The sequence below is a fragment of the Heptranchias perlo genome, unplaced genomic scaffold (assembly GCF_035084215.1).
Source record: "Heptranchias perlo isolate sHepPer1 unplaced genomic scaffold, sHepPer1.hap1 HAP1_SCAFFOLD_252, whole genome shotgun sequence".
Taxonomy (NCBI): domain Eukaryota; kingdom Metazoa; phylum Chordata; class Chondrichthyes; order Hexanchiformes; family Hexanchidae; genus Heptranchias; species Heptranchias perlo.
The window spans coordinates 316594-340706 of NW_027139264.1; the positions used below are offsets into that span (position 1 = coordinate 316594).

At 58.4% G+C, this 24113-nt stretch overlaps 1 protein-coding gene across 1 annotated transcript; it reads right to left on the reverse strand.

Annotated features, from left to right (window-relative positions):
* Positions 1-6047: 6047 nt before the first annotated feature.
* On the reverse strand, positions 6048-23447 carry LOC137310404 (zinc finger protein ZFP2-like). The gene is made up of 2 exons (XM_067978237.1): positions 23395-23447; positions 6048-8284 (listed from the first exon to the last, which is right to left on the reverse strand). The coding sequence occupies exon 2, from the start codon at positions 7843-7845 to the stop codon at positions 6721-6723; it is 1125 nt and encodes a 374-aa protein (XP_067834338.1). The 5' UTR covers positions 7846-8284; positions 23395-23447; the 3' UTR covers positions 6048-6720.
* Positions 23448-24113: the final 666 nt, after the last annotated feature.

A 24113-nucleotide genomic window follows, 5' to 3' on the forward strand; every position in this document is an offset into this window, starting at 1 on the left:
CTATTAAATGTTGGTGTTCAGAGAGATTTGGGTGTCCTCATACAAGTGACACATAAAGTTAGCATGCAGGTACAGCAAGCAATTAGGAAGGCAAATGGCATGTTGGCCTTTATTGCAAGGGGATTGGATTACAAGAATAAGGAAGTCTTGCTACAGTTGTACAGGGCTTTGGTGAGACCTCACCTGGAGTATTGTGTACAGTTTTTGTCTCTTGATCTTAGGAAGGATGTTCTTGCCTTGGAGGCAGTGCAGTGAAAGTTCACTAGATTGATTCCTGGGATGAGAGGGTTGTCCTATGAGGAGAGATTGAGTAGAATGGGCCTATACTCTGTGGAGTTTAGAAGAATGAGAGGTGATCTCATTGAAACATAAAAGATTCTGAGGGGGCTCGACAGAGTAGATGCTGAGAGGTTGTTTCCCCTGGCTGGAGAGTCTAGAACTAAGGGGCACAGTCTCAGGATAAGAGGTCGGCCATTTAAGACTGAGATGAGGAGGAATTTCTTCACTCAGAGGGTTGTGAATCTTTGGAATTCTCTACCCCAGAGGGCTGTGGATGCTGAGTCATTGAGTATATTCAAGGCTGAGATCGATAGATTTTTGAACTCTAGGGGAATCAAGGGATATGGGGATCGAGCGGGAAAGTGGATTTGAGGTTGAAGATCAGCCATGATCTTATTGAATGGTGGAGCAGGTTCGAGGGGCCGTATGGCCTACTCCTGCTCCTATTATTCTTAAAACGTCCCATGGCGTTTCACAGCAGCATTATCAAACAAAATTTGACACCGAGCCACATGAGATATTAGGACAGGTGACCAAAAGCTTGGTCAAAGAGGTAGGTTTTAAGGAGCATCTTAAAGGAGGAGAGAGAGGTAGAGAGGCGGAGAGGTCGTGGAAGGAATTCCAGAGCTTAGGGCCGAGGTAGCTGAAGGCATGGCTGCCAATGGTGGAGCGATTAAAATCGGGGATGCACAAGAGGCAAGAATTGGGAGAGCGCAGAGTTCTTGGATGGCTGTAGGGCTGGAGGAGGTTACAGAGGGAGGGAGGGGTGAGGCCATGGAAGGATTTGAAAACAAAGATGAGAATTTTAAAATCGAGACTTTGCCAGACCAGGAACCAATGTAGATCAGTGAGCACAGGGGAGTTGGGTGAACGGGATTTGGTGTGAGTTAGGATACGGGCAGCAGAGTTTTGGATGAGCTCAAGTTTGTAGAGGGTGGAAGATGGGAGGCTGGCCAAGAGAGCATTGGAATGGTCAAGTCTCGAGGTAATAAACATAGATGAGGGTTTCAGCAGCAGATGGGCTGAGGTAGGGGCGGGGACGGGCGGTGTTACGAAGGTGGAATTAGGTGGCCTTGATGATGAAGCAGATATGGGGTCAGAAGCTCCTCTCAGGGTCAAATAGGACGCCAAGGTTGTGAACGGTCTGGTTCAGCCTCAGACAGTGGCCAGTGAGAGGGATGGAGTCGGGGGTCTCGGGAACGGAGTTTGTGGTGGGGACCGAAGACAATGGCTTCAGTCTTCCCAATGTTTAATTGAAGGAAATTTCTGCTCATCCAATACTGGATGTTGGACAAGCAGTGTGCCAAATCGGAAACAGTGGAGGGGTCGAGAGAGGTGGTGGTGAGGTAGAGCTGAGTGTCGTCAGTGTACTTGTGGAACCTCACGTTTTTTGGATGATGTTGTCGAGGGGCAGCGTGTAGATAGGAGGGGACCAAGGATAGATCCTTGGGGAACTCCAGAGATAACGATGCAGGAGCAGGAAGTGAACCCACTGCAGGTGATTCTCTGGCTACGACTGGATGGACAAGAATGGAACCAGGCGAGGGCAGTCCCACCCAGCTGGATGACGGAGGAGAGGCATTGGAGGAGGACGGTGTGGTCAACCGTGTCAGAGGCTGCAGACAGGTGGAGAAGGATGAGGAGGGATAGTTTACCACGGACACAGTCACAGAGGATGTCATTTGTGACTTTGATAAGGGCCGTTTCAGTGCTGTGACAGGAGTGGAAACCTGATTGGAGGGATTCAAACATGGAGTTGCGGGAAAGATGGGCACGGATTTGGGAGACGACAACACGTTCAAGGACTTTGGAGAGGAAAGGGAGGTTGGAGACGGGGCGGGAGTTTGCAAGGACAGAGGGGTCAAGGGTGGGTTTTTTGAGGAGGGGGTGATGACGGCAGATTTGAAGGGGAGGGGGACAGTACCTGAGAAAAGAGAACAAGATAAAAAGACATTGAGGATGGTTAAAACCAAGATCAGGAAGAAAATTAGTCGTAAACAAGTGGGTTATAAAAGTTGGAAGAGAGTTGACATTTCTATCTCGGACAAGAGGAGCAGCAGACCAGGACGGTCAGGGTAGAAGAGGCAACAGACCTTTCAGATGATGTGACCCAGGTTCTCTCGGAGGAAAGTGAGAAGGCGGCTGGATATAATGTGTTAAGTTGAGTCATTATGTTTACATTTAGAAATAAAAGAAGTTCGAGTCTTTGTCCTCCTCGCTTCCTGAGTCACATTGAGAATAAAAATAGAAGCTGAGACAAGTTGTACAACTGGTTGTGTGAATCAGACTGTGCAGAGAGTCTGTCAAGGCAGGTTTGGTCAATTAATGTGGGAAAAAATAGTCAACAAATTTAACAATTGGCATTCCAGGTGGGAGAAAAGGTACAGAGGGTTCTTGGGTCATGTAAGAATAACACGGTATGATCAAATGTAGAAACAATACATCAATACAGAAAAGGAATTAATTCAAATATATCTGCTTCCTGAGTCAATCATAATTAGAAACACTGAGACAAGCTGACAGGTAAATCTGCAACCTGGGATATCGAAACACAAAAGTCGAGATGGAAACAGAGCAAACTAATCTTTCCCGCACTCTCCCTGACTGTCTCCCCACAGCCCTCTGTCAATCACAAACTGATCCCACTGTCCCGCCCTCTCCAAAGCCCTGTTTCAATCCCAAAATAACTACAATGCCCTGCGCTCTCCCCATAGTCCTGTATCAATCCAAAACTAATCCCACTGTCCCACTCTCTCCCCATAGCTCTGTATCAATCCAAAACTAATCCCACTGCCCCACTCTCTCCCCATAGTCCTGTATCAATCCCAAACTAATCCCACTGTCCCACTCTCTCCCCATAGCCCTGTATCAATCCAAAACTAATCTCACTGCCCCGCCCTCTCCCCATAGCCCTGTATCAATCCCAAACTAATCCCACTGCCCCGCCCTCTCCCCATAGCCCTGTATCAATCCCAAACTAATCCCACTGCCCCACTCTCCCCCCATCGTCCTGTATCAATCCAAAACTAATCTCACTGCCCCGCCCTCTCCCCATAGCCCTGTATCAATCCAAAACTAATCTCACTGCCTCACTCTCTCCCCATCGCCCTGTATCAATCCAAAACTAATCTCACTGCCTCACTCTCTCCCCATCGCCCTGTATCAATCCCAAACTAATCCCACTGCCCCACTCTCCCTCCATAGCCCTGTATCAATCCCAAACTAATCTCACTGCCCCACTCTCTCCCCATAGCCCTGTATCAATCCCAAACTAATCCCACTGTCCCCACTCTCTCCCCACAGCCCTGTATCAATCCAAAACTAATCTCTCTGTCCCACTCTCTCCCCATAGCCCCGTGTCAATCCTAAACCAATCCCTTGGCCCTGCTCTCTCCCCAGGACCCTGTAGCTGGTACTTGGGGTGGGGATCCACTGTCAGTTCATGGCCGGTGGGGTGGTCCGCACCCCTGGGGTCTCCCTGTCTTTTGTCCGCCACATTCCCGGGGCCATGTCAACCCTCTCCACTTTGACCGATTTTCACTGCTCCCTTCCCCCTCTGTTATTCTGCTGTCACCATTTCCACCTCCTCTGCCCACATTTGTCCAATTATCACCTCCTTTTGCCATTTAACCACTCCTGCTCCCCGCCCTACCACAGACCTTCCCTTTTGTTCTTTCCCTTTTGCCTGATTGCACTTGTTTAAAAGCTGTTCACCTCTCCTCTCGACAGTCTCTGTCCACAGTCTGAGTCACAGAACCAGTTGCACAACTCAGTTCTGATGAAAGGTCATCGACCTGAAACGTTAACTCTGTTTCTTTCTCCACAGATGCTGCCTGACCTACTGAGTATTTCATAGTGGTATCTCAGTATAGTTCAGCACAGAAGGAAGTCATTCGGCCCATCGTGCCTGTGCTAGCTCTTTGAAAGAGCGATCCAATTAGTCCCACTCCCCTGTGTTTTCCCTATAACCCTGTAAATCTTTCCCCTTCAAGTATTTATCCAATTCCCATTTGAAAGTTACTATTGAATCTGCTTCCACCGCCCTTTCAGGCAGTGCATTCCAGATCAGAACAATTCACTGTATAAAAAAATGTTTCCTCATCTCCCCTCTGATTCTTTTGCCATTAACCTTAAAACTGTGTCATCTGGTTACTGACCCCTCTACCACTGCAAACAGTTTCTGCTTATTTACTCTGTCAAAACAATTCATGATTTTGAACACCTCGATCAAATCTCTCCATAACCTCCTTTGCTCAAAGGAGAACAACCCCAGTTTCTCCAGTCGCTCGAGCATTATCTGTTTTTATGTCTGATTTCCCCCAACCGCAGTGTTTTGCTTTCGAGCTGGCCACAGAACTCGGCGGGGAAAGTACGGAGAGACGCAGAAATGGTTTCTTTTCTGAATGACTTGGAAACAGAGGCCGGAGAGGGTGTGAACGAAGATGGGCCTGAGCTGGTAATTCCCAAAGTTAGAGAGCAACTGTGCGTTCTGCCTCGATACATCGAGGCAATAGGTCACGAAAGGTTTGTTGAATTCTACGCGCAGGGAGGGAGAGGGCGAAGGTTTGATGATTTCCAATCTCCGCCAAACTAGAACTGACTTCGCAACATGAAAAAAACTCCCGAGACGGGAGCATTTTCCATCACTTTTTAAGATGCTCTCCTGCCTTCAGCCTTCAGCAAGATGTTGGAAGAAATCCAGACAAATAAAAATTGTTGTGCACCAGACCAGCCTTCATTTTTGTTGCTTCCCGCTTTATAAAAATTTCCGTTTCATCGCAATTTGCGATGTTGTCCCAAACGATTGCAACTAAGCAGGTTCCACTGTATCATTCTGGGGAATCTGCACTGCACCCCCTCCAAGGCCAATATATCCTTCCTGAGCTGCAGTGTCCACAACACAAGATAGTACTCCAGATGGGGACTAACCAGAGCTCTGGACAACAATATTGCACATTAGCCTGAGAGGGGGAGGTGTGCGAGGGGTTAAATCATCCAAAACACTCATTTTACAGATATTTGATACATATTTATTATGCTGGTAAGCAATGGTTAATTCAAGTAACCCGCTCTAATCCACCGGACTTTGAAACTGTTTGTAGGCAGTATTGAGCATCCCATAATTAAACAGCTTGAAGCAAGGTTACAGTTAGTGAGCTCGAGGCCAAACACAGTCTTAATGAGACCTTCCACTCTCCGGGATTCTTACCCCATTCCCCTCACCCCGAACCCCACACCCTGAACCCCTCACCCTGAACCCCTCACCCTGAACCCCTCACCCTGAACCCCTCACCCTGAGCCCCTCACCCTGAACCCCTCACCCTCCCCTCACCCAGAACCCTCACCCCGAGCCCCTCACCCTGAGCCCCTCACCCTGAACCCCTCACCCTGAACCCCTCACCCTGAACCCCTCACCCTGAGCCCCTCACCCTGAAACCCTCACCCTGAACCCCTCACCCTGAGCCCCACACCCTGAACCCCTCACCCTGAACCCCTCACCCTGAGCCCCTCACCTTGAATCCCTCACCCTGAGCCCCTCACCCTGAACCCCTCACCCTGAACCCCACACCCTGAAGCCCCTCACCCTGAACCCCTCACCCTGAACCCCTCACCCTGAAGCCCACACCTTCCCCTCACCCTGAACCCCTCACCCTGAGCCCCTCACCCTAAACCCCTCACCCTGAGCCCCTCACCCTGAGCCCCTCACCCTGAACCCCTCACCCCTCACCTTCCCTTCACCCCTCACCCCTCACCCCTCACCTTCCCCTCACCCTGAACCCCGCACCTGTGCACAAATTGGCTGCTGCATTTGCCGACAGCAGTGACGACACGTTAAAAAGTATTTCATTTTCTGTGAGGCACTTTGGAACATCCTGAGGTCATGAAAGGTGCTTTAAATAAATGCAAGTTCTTTTTCTGTCCTTCTTTCGAACATGTTCTCTTGTTGCTTGTGTCAGAAGCTTCCTGGCTGCAATGTCTCCTGTGAAGGTTGTACCTCTTGGCAGCAGTCAACGAGTTGGGAGAGTTGAAGCTGAGAAACTATGGTTTATATATTGTGGGGCAGAAATCCATCTCGAGCGGAAGCGTGAAACGGGCAGTATGGCCAATGGAACCCAATATCGGGCCGGGCGTATAACGGGCGGTATAGCCAATGGAACCCAATATCGGGCCGGGCGTATAACGGGCGGTATAGCCAATGGAACCCAATATCGGGCCGGGCGTATAACGGGCGGTATAGCCAATGGAACCCAATATCGGGCCGGGTGTATAACGGGCGGTATAGCCAATGGAACCCAATATCGGGCCGGGCGTATAACGGGTGGTATAGCCAATGGAACCCAATATCGGGCCGGGCGTATAACGGGCGGTATAGCCAATGGAACCCAATATCGGGCCGGGCGTATAACGGGTGGCTGATGCGCTGCCGCCCAAGTTGGATTTCTACTCCTGCGTCTGGTGACGTTTCAGGAGACGAGGTGAAGTCCTTCTCACACGCCCAGCATTTGGAGAGCTCCTCCCCTCAGAGGGCGCGCCGATCCCGCGAGAGGTCGGAGGGGTAACCGAGTGACCGGAGGCGGGTGGGGGAGGGGTCGAACCGGACCTCGCCGCACGGCGCCGGAACAGCTGCGACCGCCGGCTGAAGGCCCGCCGAGGCCACTCTGAGTGGATGCGCTCGTGGACCAGGAGGGCCGTCGAGCGGAGGAAGGCCTTCCCGCACATCGAGCACTTGTAGGCCTTGTCCCCGCTGTGCAGGCGCTGGTGGTTCAGGAAGCTGTAGGCGCGGGCGAAGGCCTGGTCGCACAGCGTGCACTTGTAGGGCCGCTCGCCGGTGTGGACGCGCCGGTGGACGGTGAGGCTGTACGGCCGGGAGAAGCTCTTCCCGCACACCGAGCACAGGTGCTGCTTCGGTGGGCGGGGGGAGGAAGAGGAGGAAGGTGAAGGGTCCCCGTTGGGACCAGGGGTCTTCGCCTGGGCCGGAGATCTGTCGGAGCTTTCCCCGGAGTGGCAGCACCTGTGCGTGGAGAAGGGTGACAGGTGGCTGTACATCTTGGCGCAAATGGGGCACTTGTAGATCTTCATGCCGGTGTGGACCCGCTGGTGCATCAGTAGCGAGGAGGAGCGGACGAAGCTCATGGGGCAGGCCAAGCAGCGGTAGGGCTTCTCCCTCATGTGGATGCGCTGGTGGACCAGCTGGTCGGAGGAGCGGGCAAAGGCCTTGTGGCACACCGGGCAGGCGAAGGGCTTCTCGCCAGTGTGGAGACGCTGGTGCTGGCGCATGGCGTAGAGCCAGGCGAAGGCCTTGTGGCACACGGGGCAGGTGAAGGGCTTGTCACCGGAGTGTACCCGCTGGTGCTGGCGCAGGCCGGAGGGCTGGGCAAAGGCCTTGCCGCAGGTCGGGCACTGGAACTGCTTCTGCCCCAGGTGGATGTAGCGGTGGATCTTGAGGTTGGAGGGGCGGCTGAACATCTTCCCGCAGTCGGGACACTGCACCCTCTTGTCCCCCCGGGGGGCGCGCTCGCCCCCTGGCAGGTCGGAGGGCGGGGAAACAGCGGTTTGCGGATCCATTCTCCCTCCTGCCCTTGCGACGAGGAACAAGACTCCGCACTTTGGGGGGAGGCGAGGGTGGAAAATGAGCAACAGGAGACTCCGCACAAAGGACGAGGCAGCGAGGGCAGTGGATCTCAGGCAAAGCACGCTGCCCAAATCCTGGGCACGAAAGAGCCCCTACTCCGGATGCATTTCCCTTGCTGAAGATCAGAGGAGGACGAGTTCAACAGGACAACTCAATTGCCAGGCAATGCCAATGCTCCACCCCCCACACTGGGTCCGGGCTAGTTGGACAAGGCAGGAGAACGTCTCTTCGTTGTCAACAGCTGCCCCTCTCCAAATCCAACCAATGCCGACACCTTGCACGGACTGTCTCGGAGAACGGGTGGCTTTTCCATCCCACCACTCACCAAGGGGGCTCAGCTGGGTCCTTCGACTCCTCGCGTCTCCTCCAAAACTGAGAAACAAATGAAACAAATGAACACTTTAGGAAGGATGTCAAGGCCTTGGAGAGGGCGCAGAGGAGGTTTGACGAGAATGGTACCAGGGATGCGGGGCTGTCCAGAGGTTGGGGTTGTTCTCCTCAGGGCAGAGAAGGTGAAGGGGAGATTTGGTGGAGGTGTTCAAAATTATGCAGGGTTTTGATCGAGCAAATAAGGAGAAACCGTTTCCACTGGCAGAAGGGTCGCAGGTTGAAGATAACTGGCAAAAGAACCAGAGGCGACATGAGGAAATATATTTTCATGCAGCGAGTTGTTCTGATCTGCAATGCACTGCCTGAAAGGGTGGTGGAAGCAGATTGCTTTTCAAAAGGGAATTGGATAAATACATGAAGGGGGGAAATTTGCAGGGGAATGGGACTAATTGGATAGCTCTTTCAAAGAGCCAGTACAGGCACGATGGGACGAACGGCCTCCTTCTGCTCTGTATCAATCTATGATTCTATATCTTTATCTGCTGCCAAGGCAACTGTACACGATGGGATATTGATGGGTAAGTCACACCCCCGTGTACGGTGCCCGGGGAGAACTCCCCTGCTCTTCTTCGAAATAGTGCCGTGGAATCTTTTACGTTCAACTGAGAGCGCAGACGGGGTCTCGGATTAATGCCTCATCTGAAACACAGCACCTCTGACAGTGTAGCACTCCCTCAGGACTGCCCCTCCGACAATGCAGCACTCCCTCAGTACTGCCCCTCCGACAGTGCAGCACTCCCTCAGGACTGCCCCTCCGACAGTGTAGCACTCCCTCAGTACTGCCCCTCCGACAGTGCAGTGCTCCCTCAGCACTGTCCCTCAGAAAGTACAGCGCTCCCTCAGTACTGCCCCTCCGACAATGCAGCACTCCCTCAGTACTGCCCCTCCGACAGTGCAGCACTCCCTCAGGACTGCCCCTCCGACAGTGTAGCGCTCCCTCAGTACTGCCCCTCCGACAGTGCAGCACTCCCTCAGTACTGCCCCTCCGACAGTGCAGTGCTCCCTCAGCACTGTCCCTCAGAAAGTACAGCGCTCCCTCAGTACTGCCCCTCCCACAGTACAGCGCTCCCTCAGTACTGTCCCTCCCACAGTGCAGCGCTCCCTCAGTACTGCCCCTCCCACAGTACAGCACTCCCTCAGTCCTGCCCCTCCGACAGTGCAGCGCTCCCTCAGTACTGCCCCTCCCACAGTGCAGCACTCCCTCAGTCCTGCTCCTCCGACAGTGCAGTGCTCCCTCAGTCCTGCACTGGAGTGTGAGCCAGGATTATCTGGTCAAGTGTCTGGAGTGGGAGTTGAACTGATAACCTCGGACTCAGGTGTGAGTGCGCTCCCCACAGAGAGACGGCTTCATCAAAGCGATTCTGGACTCTGTGTCCACCACTGGTTTTGAAAAGGGGATTTCTTAATAACTCGCTGCATGAAAAAAGTCCCTTTATTCTTTTCTGATTGATATTAAGTTTGCGCCTTTTTTCAAAACTCTGAAATTTAAGTTTCTCTCATCTCTCCTCCGAGCTCATCCCATTCAGACCAGGATCAGTCTCTTTGTAGCTTTCGAATGCAACTTTATCTTGGCTGTGATCTCACCCACTCCCTCCCCCTGCCTTCCTTCACTCTGTCACTCTCACACACACACTCACTCCCCCCTCTCCCTCCCTCCCTCCCACTCTCACATACACACTCACTCCCCCCTCTCCCTCCCTCCCTCCCACTCTCACATACACACTCACTCCCCCCTCTCCCTCCCTCCCTCCCTCTCTCACACACACTCACTCCCCCCTCTCCCTCCCTCCCTCCCACTCTCACACACACTCACTCCCCCCTCTCCCTCCCTCCCTCCCACTCTCTCACACACACTCACTCCCCCCTCTCCCTCCCTCCCTCCCTCCCACTCTCACACACACACTCACTCCCCCCTCTCCCTCCCTCCCTCCCTCCCACTCTCACATAAACACTCACTCCCCCCTCTCCCTCCCTCCCTCCCACTCTCACACACACACTCACTCCCCCCTCTCCCTCCCTCCCTCTCACTCTCACATACACACTCACTCCCCCCTCTCCCTCCCTCCCTCTCACTCTCACAGACACACTCACTCCCCCCTCTCCCTCCCTCCCTCCCACTCTCACATACACACTCACTCTCCCTCCCTCCCTCCCTCCCACTCTCACACACACACTCACTCCCCCTCTCCCTCCCTCCCTCCCACTCTCACACACACACTCACTCCCCCCTCTCCCTCCCTCCCTCCCACTCACACACACTCACTCCCCCCTCTCCCTCCCTCCCTCCCACTCTCACATACACACTCACTCCCCCCTCTCCCTCCCTCCCTCCCACTCTCACATACACACTCACTCCCCCCTCTCCCTCCCTCCCTCCCACTCTCTCATACACACTCACTCCCCCCTCTCCCTCCCTCCCTCCCACTCTCACACACACTCACTCCCCCCTCTCCCTCCCTCCCTCCCACTCTCACACACACACTCACTCCCCCCTCTCCCTCCCTCCCTCCCACTCTCACACACTCACTCCCCCCCTCTCCCTCCCTCCCTCCCACTCTCACATACACACTCACTCCCCGCTCTCCCTCCCTCCCTCCCACTCTCACAAACACACTCACTCCCCCCTCTCCCTCCCTCCCTCCCACTCTCACATACACACTCACTCCCCCCTCTCCCTCCCTCCCTCCCACTCTCACATACACACTCACTCCCCCCTCTCCCTCCCTCCCTCCCACTCTCACACACTCACTCCCCCCTCTCCCTCCCTCCCTCCCACTCTCACATACACACTCACTCCCCGCTCTCCCTCCCTCCCTCGCACTCTCACAAACACACTCACTCCCCCCTCTCCCTCCCTCCCTCCCACTCTCACATACACACTCACTCCCCCCTCTCCCTCCCTCCCTCCCACTCTCACATACACACTCACTCCCCCCTCTCCCTCCCTCCCTCCCACTCTCATACACACTCACTCCCCCCTCTCCCTCCCTCCCTCCCACTCTCACATACACACTCACTCCCCCCTCTCCCTCCCTCCCTCCCTCCCACTCTCACATACACACTCACTCCCCCCTCTCCCTCCCTCCCTCCCACTCTCACATACACACTCACTCCCCACTCTCCCTCCCTCCCTCCCACTCTCACACACACACTCACTCCCCCCTCTCCCTCCCTCCCTCTCACTCTCACACACACACTCACTCCCCCCTCTCCCTCCCTCCCTCCCACTCTCACATACACACTCACTCCCCCCTCTCCCTCCCTCCCTCCCACTCTCTCATACACACTCACTCCCCCCTCTCCCTCCCTCCCTCCCACTCTCACACACACACTCACTCCCCCCTCTCCCTCCCTCCCTCCCACTCTCACATACACACTCACTCCCCCCTCTCCCTCCCTCCCTCCCACTCTCTCATACACACTCACTCCCCCCTCTCCCTCCCTCCCTCCCACTCTCACATACACACTCACTCCCCCCTCCACCTCCCTCCCTCCCACTCTCACAGACACACTCACTCCCCCCTCTCCCTCCCTCCCTCCCACTCTCTCATACACACTCACTCCCCCCTCTCCCTCCCTCCCTCCCACTCTCACACACACACTCACTCCCCCCTCTCCCTCCCTCCCTCCCACTCTCTCATACACACTCACTCCCCCCTCTCCCTCCCTCCCTCCCGCTCTCTCTCCCTCCCTCCCTCCCACTCTCCCTCCCTCCCTCCCGCTCTCTCTCCCTCCCTCCCTCCCACTCTCACATACACACTCACTCCCCCCTCTCCCTCCCTCCCTCCCGCTCTCTCTCCCTCCCTCCCTCCCACTCTCCCTCCCTCCCTCCCGCTCTCTCTCCCTCCCTCCCTCCCACTCTCTCATACACACTCACTCCCCCCTCTCCCTCCCTCCCTCCCACTCTCACATACACACTCACTCCCCCCTCTCCCTCCCTCCCTCCCGCTCTCTCTCCCTCCCTCCCTCCCACTCTCCCTCCCTCCCTCCCGCTCTCTCTCCCTCCCTCCCTCCCACTCTCTCATACACACTCACTCCCCCCTCTCCCTCCCTCCCTCCCACTCTCACATACACACTCACTCCCCCCTCTCCCTCCCTCCCTCCCACTCTCCCTCCCTCCCTCCCCTCTCTCTCCCTCCCTCCCTCCCACTCTCACATACACACTCACTCCCCCCTCTCCCTCCCTCCCTCCTCCCACTCTCTCATACACACTCACTCCCCCCTCTCCCTCCCTCCCTCCCACTCTCACACACACTCACTCCCCCCTCTCCCTCCCTCCCTCCCACTCTCACATACACACTCACTCCCCCCTCTCCCTCCCTCCCTCCCACTCTCACACACACACTCACTCCCCCCTCTCCCTCCCTCCCTTCCTCCCACTCTCTCATACACACTCACTCCCCCCTCTCCCTCCCTCCCTCCCACTCTCACACACACTCACTCCCCCCTCTCCCTCCCTCCCTCCCACTCTCTCATACACACTCACTCCCCCCTCTCCCTCCCTCCCTCCCTCCCACTCTCACATACACACTCACTCCCCCCTCTCCCTCCCTCCCTCTCACTCTCTCATACACACTCACTCCCCCCTCTCCCTCCCTCCCTCCCACTCTCACACACACACTCACTCCCCCCTCTCCCTCCCTCCCTCCCACTCTCACACACACACTCACTCCCCCCTCTCCCTCCCTCCCTCCCACTCTCACACACACTCACTCCCCCCTCTCCCTCCCTCCCTCCCACTCTCACATACACACTCACTCCCCCCTCTCCCTCCCTCCCTTCCTCCCACTCTCACATACACACTCACTCCCCCCTCTCCCTCCCTCCCTCCCACTCTCACATACACACTCACTCCCCCCTCTCCCTCCCTCCCTCCCACTCTCACATACACACTCACTCCCCCCTCTCCCTCCCTCCCTCCCACTCTCACATACACACTCACTCCCCCCTCTCCCTCCCTCCCTCCCACTCTCACATACACACTCACTCCCCCCTCTCCCTCCCTCCCTCCCACTCTCACATACACACTCACTCCCCCCTCTCCCTCCCTCCCTCCCACTCTCACACACACACTCACTCCCCCCTATCCCTCCCTCCCTCCCATTCTCACACACACACTCACTCCCCCCTCTCCCTCCCTCCCTCCCACTCTCACATACACACTCACTCCCCCCTCTCCCTCCCTCCCTCCCACTCTCACATACACACTCACTCCCCCCTCTCCCTCCCTCCCTCCCACTCTCACATACACACTCACTCCCCCCTCTCCCTCCCTCCCTCCCACTCTCACATACACACTCACTCCCCCCTCTCCCTCCCTCCCTCCCACTCTCACATACACACTCACTCCCCCCTCTCCCTCCCTCCCTCCCACTCTCACATACACACTCACTCCCCCCTCTCCCTCCCTCCCTCCCACTCTCACACACACACTCACTCCCCCCTATCCCTCCCTCCCTCCCATTCTCACACACACACTCACTCCCCCCTCTCCCTCCCTCCCTCCCACTCTCACATACACACTCACTCCCCCCTCTCCCTCCCTCCCTCCCACTCTCACATACACACTCACTCCCCCCTCTCCCTCCCTCCCTCCCACTCTCACATACACACTCACTCCCCCCCTCCCTCCCTCCCTCCCACTCTCACACACACACTCACTCCCCCCTCTCCCTCCCTCCCTCCCACTCTCACATACACACTCACTCCCCCCTCTCCCTCCCTCCCTCTCACTCTCACACACACACTCACTCCCCCCTCTCCCTCCCTCCCTCCCACTCTCAGATACACACTCACTCCCCCCTCTCCCTCCCTCTCTCCCACTCTCACATACACACTCACTCCCCCCTCTCCCTCCCTCCCTCCCACTCTCACATACACACTCACTCCCCCCTCTCCCTCCCTCCCTCTCACTCTCACACACACACTCACTCCCCCCTCTCCCTCCCTCCCTCCCACTCTCTCATACACACTCACTCCCCCCTCTCCCTCCCTCCCTCCCACTCTCACATACACACTCACTCCCCCCTCTCCCTCCCTCCCTCCCACTCTCACATACACACTCACTCCCCCCTCTCCCTCCCTCCCACTCTCACATACACACTCACTCCCCCCTCTCCCTCCCTCCCTCCCTCTCACTCTCACATACACACTCACTCCCCCCTCTCCCTCCCTACCTCCCTCCCACTCTCTCATACACACTCACTCCCCCCTCTCCCTCCCTCCCTCCCACTCTCACACACACACTCACTCCCCCCTCTCCCTCCCTCCCTCCCACTCTCACATACACACTCACTCCCCCCTCTCACTCCCTCCCTCTCACTCTCACATACACACTCACTCCCCCCTCTCCCTCCCTCCCTCCCACTCTCACATACACACTCACTCCCCCCTCTCCCTCCCTCCCTCCCACTCTCACATACACACTCACTCCCCCCTCTCCCTCCCTCCCTCCCACTCTCACATAAACACTCACTCCCCACTCTCCCTCCCTCCCTCCCACTCTCTCATACACACTCACTCCCCCCTCTCCCTCCCTCCCGCTCTCCCTCCCTCCCTCCCGCTCTCTCTCCCTCCCTCCCTCCCTCCCGCTCTCTCTCCCTCCCTCCCTCCCACTCTCCCTCCCTCCCTCCCGCTCTCTCTCCCTCCCTCCCACTCTCACATACACACTCACTCCCCCCTCTCCCTCCCTCCCTTCCTCCCACTCTCACATACACACTCACTCCCCCCTCTCCCTCCCTCCCTCCCACTCTCACACACACACTCACTCCCCCCTCTCCCTCCCTCCCTCCCACTCTCACACACACACACACTCCCCCCTCTCCCTCCCTCCCTCCCACTCTCACACACACACTCACTCCCCCCTCTCCCTCCCTCCCTCCCACTCTCACATACACACTCACTCCCCCCTCTCCCTCCCTCCCTCCCACTCTCACACACACACTCACTCCCCCCTCTCCCTCCCTCCCTCCCACTCTCACACACACACTCACTCCCCCCTCTCCCTCCCTCCCTCCCACTCTCACATAAACACTCACTCCCCCCTCTCCCTCCCTCCCTCCCTCCCACTATCTCATACACACTCACTCCCCCCTCTCCCTCCCTCCCTCCCACTCTCACACACACACTCACTCCCCCCTCTCCCTCCCTCCCTCCAACTCTCTCATACACACTCACTCCCCCCTCTCCCTCCCTCCCTCCCACTCTCACATACACACTCACTCCCCCCTCTCCCTCCCTCCCTCCCACTCTCTCATACACACTCACTCCCCCCTCTCCCTCCCTCCCTCCCACTCTCACATACACACTCACTCCCCCCTCTCCCTCCCTCCCTCCCACTCTCACACACACTCACTCCCCCCTCTCCCTCCCTCCCTCCCACTCTCACACACACACTCACTCCCCCCTCTCCCTCCCTCCCTCCCACTCTCACACACACACTCACTCCCCCCTCTCCCTCCCTCCCTCCCACTCTCTCATACACACTCACTCCCCCCTCTCCCTCCCTCCCTCCCACTCTCACACACACTCACTCCCCCCTCTCCCTCCCTCCCTCCCACTCTCACATAAACACTCACTCCCCCCTCTCCCTCCCTCCCTCCCACTCTCACACACACACTCTCTCCCCCCTCTCCCTCCCTCCCTCTCACTCTCACATACACACTCACTCCCCACTCTCCCTCCCTCCCTCCCACTCTCACACACACACTCACTCCCCCCTCTCCCTCCCTCCCTCCCACTCTCTCATACACACTCACTCCCCCTCTCCCTCCCTCCCTCCCACTCTCACATACACACTCACTCCCCCCTCTCCCTCCCTCCCTCCCACTCACACACACACACTCACTCCCCCCTCTCCCTCCCTCCCTCCCACTCTCACATAAACACTCACTCCCCACTCTCCCTCCCTCCCTCCCACTCTCACATACACACTCACTCCCCCCTCTCCCTCCCTCCCTCCCACTCTCACATACACACTCACTCCCCCTCTCCCTCCCTCCCTCCCACTCTCACATACACACTCACTCCCCCCTCTCCCTCTCTCCCTCCCACTCTCACACACACACTCACTCCCCCCTCTCCCTCCCTCCCTCCCACTCTCACATACACACTCACTCCCCCCTCTCCCTCTCTCCCTCCCACTCTCACACACACACTCACTCCCCCCTCTCCCTCCCTCCCTCCCACTCACACACACACACTCACTCCCCCCTCTCCCTCCCTCCCTCCCACTCTCACATAAACACTCACTCCCCACTCTCCCTCCCTCCCTCCCACTCTCACATACACACTCACTCCCCCCTCTCCCTCCCTCCCTCCCACTCTCACACACACACTCACTCCCCCCTCTCCCTCCCTCCCTCCCACTCTCACATACACACTCACTCCCCCCTCTCCCTCCCTCCCTCCCACTCTCACATACACACTCACTCCCCCCTCTCCCTCCCTCCCTCCCACTCTCACATACACACTCACTCCCCCCTCTCCCTCCCTCCCATACACACTCACTCCCCCCTCTCCCTCCCTCCCTCCCACTCTCACACACACACTCACTCCCCCCTCTCCCTCCCTCCCTCCCACTCTCACACACACACTCACTCCCCCCTCTCCCTCCCTCCCTCCCACTCACACACACACACTCACTCCCCCCTCTCCCTCCCTCCCTCCCACTCTCACATACACACTCACTCCCCCCCTCTCCCTCCCTCCCACTCTCACATACACACTCACTCCCCCCTCTCCCTCCCTCCCTCCCACTCTCACACACACACTCACTCCCCCCTCTCCCTCCCTCCCTCCCACTCTCACACACACACTCACTCCCCCCTCTCCCTCCCTCCCTCCCACTCTCACATACACACTCACTCCCCCCTCTCCCTCCCTCCCTCCCACTCTCTCATACACACTCACTCCCCCCTCTCCCTCCCTCCCTCCCACTCTCACATACACACTCACTCCCCCCTCTCCCTCCCTCCCTCCCTCCCACTCTCACATACACACTCACTCCCCCCTCTCCCTCCCTCCCTCCCACTCTCACATACACACTCACTCCCCCCTCTCTCCCTCCCTCCCCTCCCACTCTCTCACACACACACTCACTCCCCCTCTCCCTCCCTCCCTCCCACTCTCACACACACACTCACTCCCCCCTCTCCCTCCCTCCCTCCCACTCTCACATACACACTCACTCCCCCCTCTCCCTCCCTCCCTCCCACTCTCACACACACTCACTCCCCCCTCTCCCTCCCTCCCTCCCACTCTCACACACACACTCACTCCCCCCTCTCCCTCCCTCCCTCCCACTCTCACATACACACTCACTCCCCCCTCTCCCTCCCTCCCTCCCACTCTCACATACACACTCACTCCCCCCTCTCCCTCCCTCCCTCCCACTCTCACACACACACTCACTCCCCCCTCTCCCTCCCTCCCTCCCACTCTCACACACACACACTCACTCCCCCCTCTCCCTCCCTCCCTCCCACTCTCTCATACACACTCACTCCCCCCTCTCCCTCCCTCCCTCCCACTCTCTCATACACACTCACTCCCCCCTCTCCCTCCCTCCCTCCCACTCTCTCATACACACTCACTCCCCCCTCTCCCTCCCTCTCTCCCACTCTCTCATACACACTCACTCCCCCCTCTCCCTCCCTCCCTCCCACTCACACATACACACTCACTCCCCCCTCTCCCTCCCTCTCTCCCACTCTCACATACACACTCACTCCCCCCTCTCCCTCCCTCCCTCCCTCCCACTCTCACACACACACTCACTCCCCCCTCTCCCTCCCTCCCTCCCACTCTCACATACACACCCACTCCCCCCTCTCCCTCCCTCCCTCCCACTCTCACATACACACTCACTCCCCCCTCTCCCTCCCTCCCTCCCACTCTCACATACACACTCACTCCCCCCTCTCCCTCCCTCCCTCCCACTCTCACATACACACCCACTCCCCCCTCTCCCTCCCTCTCTCCCACTCTCACATACACACTCACTCCCCCCTCTCCCTCCCTCCCTCCCTCCCACTCTCACACACACACTCACTCCCCCCTCTCCCTCCCTCCCTCCCACTCTCACATACACACCCACTCCCCCCTCTCCCTCCCTCCCTCCCACTCTCACATACACACCCACTCCCCCCTCTCCCTCCCTCCCTCCCACTCTCACATACACACTCACTCCCCCCTCTCCCTCCCTCCCTCCCTCCCACTCTCACACACACACTCACTCCCCCCTCTCCCTCCCTCCCTCCCACTCTCACACACACACTCACTCCCCCCTCTCCCTCCCTCCCTCCCACTCTCACATACACACTCACTCCCCCCTCTCCCTCCCTCCCTCCCACTCTCACATACACACTCACTCCCCCCTCTCCCTCCCTCCCTCCCACTCTCTCATACACACTCACTCCCCCCTCTCCCTCCCTCCCTCCCACTCTCACATACACACTCACTCCCCCCTCTCCCTCCCTCCCTCCCTCCCACTCTCACATACACACTCACTCCCCCCTCTCCCTCCCTCCCTCCCCACTCTCACATACACACTCACTCCCCCCTCTCCCTCCCTCCCTCCCACTCTCACATACACACTCACTCCCCCCTCTCCCTCCCTCCCTCCCTCCCACTCTCACACACACACTCACTCCCCCCTCTCACTCCCTCCCTCCCACTCTCACATACACACTCACTCCCCCCTCTCCCTCCCTCCCTCCCACTCTCTCATACACACTCACTCCCCCCTCTCCCTCCCTCCCTCCCACTCTCACATACACACTCACTCCCCCCTCTCCCTCCCTCCCTCCCTCCCACTCTCACATACACACTCACTCCCCCCTCTCCCTCCCTCCCTCCCACTCTCACATACACACTCACTCCCCCCTCTCCCTCCCTCCCTCCCACTCTCTCATACACACTCACTCCCCCCTCTCCCTCCCTCCCTCCCACTCTCACACACACACTCACTCCCCCCTCTCCCTCCCTCCCTCCCACTCTCATACACACACTCACTCCCCCCTCTCCCTCCCTCCCTCCCACTCTCTCATACACACTCACTCCCCCCTCTCCCTCCCTCCCTCCCACTCTCACACACACACTCACTCCCCCCTCTCCCTCCCTCCCTCCCACTCTCATACACACACTCACTCCCCCCTCTCCCTTCCTCCCTCCCTCCCTCCCACTCTCACACACACACTCACTCCCCCCTCTCCCTCCCTCCCTCCCACTCTCACATACACACTCACTCCCCCCTCTCCCTCCCTCCCTCTCACTCTCACATACACACTCACTCCCCCCTCTCCCTCCCTCCCTCCCACTCTCACACACACACTCACTCCCCCCTCTCCCTCCCTCCCTCCCACTCTCACATACACACTCACTCCCCCCTCTCCCTCCCTCCCTCCCACTCTCACACACACACTCACTCCCCCCTCTCCCTCCCTCCCTCCCACTCTCACACACACACTCACTCCCCCCTCTCCCTCCCTCCCTCCCACTCTCACATACACACTCACTCCCCCCTCTCCCTCCCTCCCTCCCACTCTCTCATACACACTCACTCCCCCCTCTCCCTCCCTCCCTCTCACTCTCACATACACACTCACTCCCCCCTCTCCCTCCCTCCCTCCCACTCTCACATACACACTCACTCCCCCCTCTCCCTCCCTCCCTCCCACTCTCACATACACACTCACTCCCCCTCTCCCTCCCTCCCTCCCACTCTCACATAAACACTCACTCCCCACTCTTCCTCCCTCCCTCCCGCTCTCCCTCCCTCCCTCCCGCTCTCTCTCCCTCCCTCCCTCCCTCCCGCTCTCTCTCCCTCCCTCCCTCCCACTCTCCCTCCCTCCCTCCCGCTCTCTCTCCCTCCCTCCCTCCCACTCTCTCCCTCCCCCTGCTCACACACTCACCGTCAGTCTCTCACACACACAATCTCACACTCGCTCAATCTCACAATCACATCCACTGTCACGATCTCACACTGACTCACACACACAGTCGCACACTCACTCGCACACACTCACTCACTCACTCACTCAGTCAGTCAGTCTCAGACCCTCTCCCTCTGGCCAACCGTCTCTCTCCCGCTCACCTGTCCTCCTCTCTCTCCCCCTCACCTTTCCTCCTCTCCCTCCCTCACCTGACCTCCTCTCTCTCCCCCTCACCTGTCCTCCTCCTCTCTCTCCACCTCAGCTGTCCTCCTCTCTCTCCCCCTCACCTGTCCTCCTCTCTCTCTCCCCCTCACCTGTCCTCCTCTCTCACCCTCACCTGTCCTCCGCTCTGTCTCACCCTCACCTGTCCTCCTCTCTCTCCCCCTCACCTGGCCTTCCCTCTCTCCCCCTCACCTGTCCTCCTCTCTCTCTCCCTCACCTGTCCTCCTCTCTCTCCCCCTCACCTGTCCTCCTCTCTCTCTCCTCACCTGTCCTCCTCTCTCTCCCCCTCACCTGTCCTCCTCTCTCTCCCCCTCACCTGTCCTCCTCTCTCTCCCCCTCACCTGTCCTCCTCTCTCTCCCCCTCACCTGTCCTCCTCTCTCTCTCCTCACCTGTCCTCCTCTCTCTCTCTTCACCTGTCCTCCTCTCTCTCCCCCTCACCTGTCCTCCTCTCTCTCCCCCTCACCTGTCCTCCTCTCTCTCCCCCTCACCTGTCCTCCTCTCTCTCCCCCTCACCTGTCCTCCTCTCTCTCTCTTCACCTGTCCTCCTCTCTCTCCCCCTCAACTGTCCTCCTCTCTCTCTCCTCACCTGTCCTCCTCTCTCTCTCCTCACCTGTCCTCCTCTCTCTCCCCCTCACCTGTCCTCCTCTCTCTCCCCCTCACCTGTCCTCCTCTCTCTCCCCCTCACCTGTCCTCCTCTCTCTCCCCCTCACCTGTCCTCCTCTCTCTCCTCCTCACCTGTCCTCCTCTCTCTCCCTCACCTGTCCTCCTCTCTCTCCCCCTCACCTGTCCTCCTCTCTCCCCCTCAACTGTCCTCCTCTCTCTCCCCCTCACCTGTCCTCCTCTCTCACCCCCTCACCTGTCCTCCTCTCTCCCCCTCACCTGTCCTCCACTCTCTCCCCCTCACCTGTCCTCCTCTCTCTCTCCTCAAATGTCCTCCTCTCTTTCCCCCTCACCTGTCCTCCTCTCTCTCCCCTCACCTGTCCCCCTCTCTCTCTCCTCACCTGTCCTCCTCTCTCTCCACCTCACCTGTCCTCCTCTCTCTCCCCCTCACCTGTCCTCCTCTTTCTCCCCCTCACCTGTCCTCCTCTCTCTCTCCTCACCTGTCCTCCTCTCTCTCCCCCTCACCTGTCCTCCTCTCTCTCTCCTCACCTGTCCTCCTCTCTCTCCCCCTCACCTGTCCTCCTCTCTCTCTCCTCACCTGTCCTCCTCTCTCTCCCCCTCACCTGTCCTCCTCTCTCTCTCCTCACCTGTCCTCCTCTCTCTCCCCCTCACCTGTCCTCCTCCTCTCTCTCCCCCTCACCTGTCCTCCTCTCTCTCCCCCTCACCTGTCCTCCTCTCTCTCCCCCTCACCTGTCCTCCTCTCTCTCTCCTCACCTGTCCTCCACTCTCTCCCCCTCACCTGTCCTCCTCTCTCTCTCCTCACCTGTCCTCCTCTCTCACCACCTCACCTGTCCTCCTCTCTCCCCCTCACCTGTCCTCCTCTCTCTCTCCTCACCTGTCCTCCTCTCTCTCCCCCTCACCTGTCCTCCTCTCTCTCTCCTCACCTGTCCTCCTCTCTCTCCCCCTCACCTGTCCTCCTCTCTCCCTCTCACCTGTCCTCCTCTCTCTCCCCCTCACCTGTCCTCCTCTCTCTCCCCCTCACCTGTCCTCCTCTCTCACCCCCTCACCTGTCCTCCTCTCTCTCCACCTCACCTGTCCTCCTCTCTCTCCCCCTCACCTGTCCTCCTCTCTCTCCACCTCACCTGTCCCCCTCACCTTTCCTCCTCTCTCCCCCTCACCTGTCCTCCTCTCTCTCCCCCTCACCTGTCCTCCTCTCTCTCTCCCCCTCACCTGTCCTCCTGTCTCTCCCCCTCACCTGTCCTCCTCTCTCTCCCCCTCACCTGTCCTCCTCTCTCTCCCCCTCACCTGTCCTCCTCTCTCTCCCCCTCACCTGTCCTCCTCTCTCTCCCCCTCACCTGTCCTCCTCTCTCTCCCCCTCACCTGTCCTCCTCTCTCTCCCTCACCTGTCCTCCTCTCTCTCCCCCTCACCTGTCCTCCTCTCTCTCCCCCTCACCTGTCCTCCTCTCTCTCTCCCCCTCACCTGTCCTCCTCTCTCTCTCTCTCACCTGTCCTCCTCTCTCTCCCCCTCACCTGTCCTCCTCACTCCCCCTCACCTGTCCTACTCTCTCTCCCCCTCACATGTCCTCCTCTCTCTCTCTCTCACCTGTCCTCCTCTCTCTCCCCCTCACCTGTCCTCTCTCTCTCCCCCTCACCTGTCCTCCTCTCTCTCCCCCTCACCTGTCCCCCTCACCTTTCCTCCTCTCTCCCCCTCACCTGTCCTCCTCTCTCTCCCCCTCACCTGTCCTCCTCTCTCTCCCCCTCACCTGTCCTCCTCTCTCTCCCCCTCACCTGTCCTCCTCTCTCTCCCCCTCACCTGTCCTCCTCTCTCTCCCCCTCACCTGTCCTCCTCTCTCTCTCCCCCTCACCTGTCCTCCTCTCTCTCCCCCTCACCTGTCCTCCTCTCTCTCCCCCTCACCTGTCTTCCTCTCTCTCCCCCTCACCTGTCCTCCTCTCTCTCCCCCTCACCTGCCCTCCTCTCTCTCCCCCTCACCTGTCCTCCTCTCTCTCCCCCTCACCTGCCCTCCTCTCTCTCCCTCACCTGTCCTCCTCTCTCTCCCCCTCACCTGTCCTCCTCTCTCTCCCCCTCACCTGTCCTCCTCTCTCTCCCCCTCACCTGTCCTCCTCTCTCTCCCCCTCACCTGTCCTCCTCTCTCTCCCCCTCACCTGTCCTCCTCTCTCTCCCCCTCACCTGCCCTCCTCTCTCTCCCCCTCACCTGTCCTCCTCTCTCTCCCCCTCACCTGTCCTCCTCTCTCTCCCTCACCTGTCCTCCTCTCTCTCCCCCTCACCTGTCCTCCTCTCTCTCCCCCTCACCTGTCCTCCTCTCTCTCCCCCTCACCTGTCCTCCTCTCTCTCTCTCTCCTCTCTCTCTTTCTCCTTCTCTCTCTCTCCGTGACGGAGCCTCTGACCGTCTCCCCAGAGTGCACCGGGGCCGCGGGCGGACCGCTTTCCGAGCCGCGCGGCCTTGTGGGTAATGAACACCGCCATTGCTGCTCCCAGACTGACCAAAACACCAGACAGACAGGGGGGAATCTCACCATCAGTGACCGCTCCCAGACTGACCAAAACACCAGACAGACAGAGGGGAATCTCACCATCAATCACCGCTCCCAGACTGACCAAAACACCAGACAGACAGGGGGGAATCTCACCATCAGTGACCGCTCCCAGACTGACCAAAACACCAGACAGACAGGGGGGAATCTCACCATCAGTGACCGCTCCCAGACTGACCAAAACACCAGACAGACAGGGGGGAATCTCACCATCAGTCACCGCTCCCAGACTGACCAAAACACCAGACAGACAGGGGGGAATCTCACCATCAGTCACTGCTCCCAGACTGACCGAAACACCAGACAGACAGGGGGGAATCTCACCATCAGTGACCGCTCCCAGACTGACCAAAACACCAGACAGACAGAGGGGAATCTCACCATCAGTGACCGCTCCCAGACTGACCAAAACACCAGACAGACAGGGGGGAATCTCACCATCAATCACCGCTCCCAGACTGACCAAAACACCAGACAGACAGAGGGGAATCTCACCATCAGT

Coding starts and splice junctions, on each gene's coding strand:
- LOC137310404 (XM_067978237.1), bottom strand. CDS start 7,845: ATGGATCCGCAAACCGCTGTTTCCCCGCCCTCCGACCTGCCAGGGGGC.